General features: G+C 30.9%; 1 protein-coding gene across 1 annotated transcript in view; it reads right to left on the bottom strand.

Moving 5' to 3' along the window:
• Window positions 1–782: 782 nt before the first annotated feature.
• Window positions 783–3087, bottom strand: part of LOC110032633 (inositol monophosphatase 3-like) — a 14680-nt gene continuing 12375 nt past the window's right edge. Inside the window, exons 9-12 of the mRNA XM_020736317.1 lie at window positions 2076–2144; window positions 1893–1993; window positions 1527–1583; window positions 783–1144 (exon numbers count right to left, since the gene is read on the bottom strand). Coding sequence (XP_020591976.1) covers window positions 1036–1144; window positions 1527–1583; window positions 1893–1993; window positions 2076–2144 — 336 coding nt within the window. The 3' untranslated portion in view covers window positions 783–1035. The remainder of the gene's footprint in view (window positions 1145–1526; window positions 1584–1892; window positions 1994–2075; window positions 2145–3087) is intronic.

Here is a 3087-nt window from a genome sequence, read left to right as displayed (position 1 = left end):
AATTTGAAAAATGAATGAAAAGGGGTGGTTGATTTGTAAATAGTTTCATTGCCCTTTTTTGTGTAAAAGTGATTATAAAATTATGATAAAAAAATAAAAAAAATTATCGTTGGTATCATAAATATTTTTTTAAAAAATAAATTAGGCATTAATTTTCTTAATACCTATCATAATAATAAAGGGAAATTTACATATGTTGCACATAATTCATGTATTTACATCTAACACCTAAATTTTTGTATTTGCATATATAATATTTTGGTGTTTTGAATTCCTGCGTGAAAAGATGTATTTTACATTAAAAAAAATGGAAATAATATTAATTTTGATAATGATATTAAATATTTGAGTGTTATTTGTGCAAGTTTTGAAGCTTGGAGGTTAGATATGTAAATACATAAGAATCTGTGCTATGTAGGTTTTAACTTGAAAAAAATAGCTTATCATCACTATAAACAATAATTAAATAAAATTGTGGTGGCAATTTCATAATTAAATAAAATAGGTTTTAATCTTTCATATCACATAAAAAAAAAATACCATCATTTTAACTTTTAGAAATTGAAATGCCCCATTTCATACAAGGGAAAGGTGGCATGCATGTACGTTAAAATTGAAGTTTAGATGTTAGATATGTAAAAACAAAGGAATTGAGTGGTATGTGTAGATCTTTCCTAGTTTTAAATATATGCCCAACACTCTATAAATGGCAAGAAGGCTAAAAATAGGTCAAATGTAAATTCCAGTGTGTAAATTAAATCAATAAAAATTCCAGTATATAAAAGAATATATATTTGTATACATTTGTCATAATCAACATTTGGAGTCCAAAAACAAGGCAGGGAAGCCAACATAGGCAGCTAATACATGATAAAAATAAAAATAAAAATGATATTTCATCAGAATTCGGATCGGTTGAATGAAAGAGGGATAACTTAAGAGGAACAATGTGTATTTTGATAAATTTAAATGCGAGAGAAGCTGGACATTTTCTTCAGACTGGGAGATTCAGACATTGTTGGCCTGCTGGAATTATTAAGGGCCGTTTCCTTCTGCTTCCCTCAAAGCACCAACAAATAGATCCTTCAGATGGCCGTTTGATGCAGCCACTCTCCTTGACATGATGTCAAAATCCCCTCCATGCCTATTTGAAAAATTCCCAAAAATGAAAATGAAAAATGAAAAATGGCATTTACATGCCTGCCACACAATTCTTGTTTATTTACATATTTAATACTTTCATATTTACATTCATAACATTCAAATCATTAACATCGCATCAAAATTACCACTTCACTAACTTTCTAAAAGTCAAATGCACCATTTATGCTTTAGTTTATAGCACCAAGGTGCTGTAAATGTAAAAACTAAACTTTAGGTGTTAGATATGTAAATCCATAACAATTGTGTGGTACGAATGTAAATTTCCCAAATGAAAATATATTTGATTCATGCACTATTTTAATCATTTGTACATGCATATATGACTGTCAACCACGTGTTGTTCTGGTGTAAATTGGACTTACGGGTCGAAAATGAGTCCTCCGGCTTCTTGAAGAATGATAGCCCCGCCGGCAACATCCCTATAAAAGCAAAATCTTACTGAGTCGCTTAACGCATAGGCACGTGAAGTTTAGAAAATCCGAACCAAATAAAATAAGGGCATTTATATACACCACCAAATTCCTACGTATTTACAGATTCAACATCTAAACATTTTTACATTTATATCACCCAAATCTTTCATATTACATAAAAAATATCACTATTTTAACTTTGAATACAGCTCTTCGTTATGCAAAAATTGAAGTTTAAGTGTTAGATATGTAAATCCATAGGAAAAAAGTGGGATGTAGGTAAATATTTCAAAAAATAATGAATGTGCAACATACCAAGGACCGCCAAACCCGAGTTCATAGAAGATGTCAATCCTACCACAAGCAACACTACAAAGGTTCAATGCACAGGAGCCATCCATCCTAAGGGATCTCACCTGGTAAATGCCAATTTATGAAAAAACATTTCACAGACTCAAATTATATTTTCTATAAATAGAGTTTTTGAGTGTGATCAACCTTAAAGAGGAGGCTGTTGATTCTGTTTGTTGTAGCATCTACAGTGGGCTTATCACGTGTTGTTCCAACCTGCTCCAATATTTTCATTAGAATCACAAAATAATCAAACAAAATAACCAAAATTTAAAGGCTATTTCATTATAAATTTTAAATGATAAATAGTTTTTTGAACAGGACAAGATGCTTGATTATGTGCAGAATCAACGATTTATTTAAAGGCCTGATAGTGATGATCTTGTAAGATTGCACAGACTTTATCCTAGGGGAGACATTTAAAATAATAACACTGCACACATGTCCATATATTTCTTACCCTACAATGTACCTTTTCCCCTTCAAATTATTTTTCTTTATGGATCCACTTTATGTATAAGATAAGATTGTTAGTGGACATTCCTAAACTAGACAGTATATAAGTCCAGAATTATATATTCTCTACTACAATGAGAAGATAACTGAGCTTTTTTGGTCAGAAAATCAAGTTGAAAATCCTATTTTTCATATTTTGTGCTCAGCATTGAGATGTCTGAACTTGCTTGATTTCCACGATTAAATTGTAAGCACATACTTCTCCTTTTGATATCTTCTCCATCACACGGAGATGTTCAGCTTTTTGATCTCATGTGATTAAGTTGCAAGTCCTATGTTTTATACCTTTCACATCTTTCACATCCTTTTGATACATTCTCTATTATGATGAGAAGATATTTGAGCCCTTAATCATATAAGATTGAGCTCTTTTTTTACATAAATATGTTTTACATGCAATTAAGCTATAAGTCATGTCTTCCATACCTTTTGTTTCTCCTTTAATACATTAAGAAGACTTTTGGGCTTCTTGATCTCAGTCCCATTGAACTTTATTGTTCTTTAATCGAATTAAGGAGATATTTAAGCTTGCTGATCTCTTATGGTCAAAGCTACAAGTCTTATTATAGGTATCATCTTCGCCACATGAAGAATGCACATTTTTTTACTACCATTCCCTCCTAGAGTATAGATAGGCTTGTCA

This window comes from Phalaenopsis equestris, unplaced genomic scaffold (genome assembly GCF_001263595.1).
Source record: "Phalaenopsis equestris unplaced genomic scaffold, ASM126359v1 Scaffold000989, whole genome shotgun sequence".
Lineage (NCBI taxonomy): Eukaryota > Viridiplantae > Streptophyta > Magnoliopsida > Asparagales > Orchidaceae > Phalaenopsis > Phalaenopsis equestris.
The sequence above is the reverse complement of the archived record's forward strand: the minus strand, read 5'-3'. Positions and strand labels throughout refer to the sequence as shown.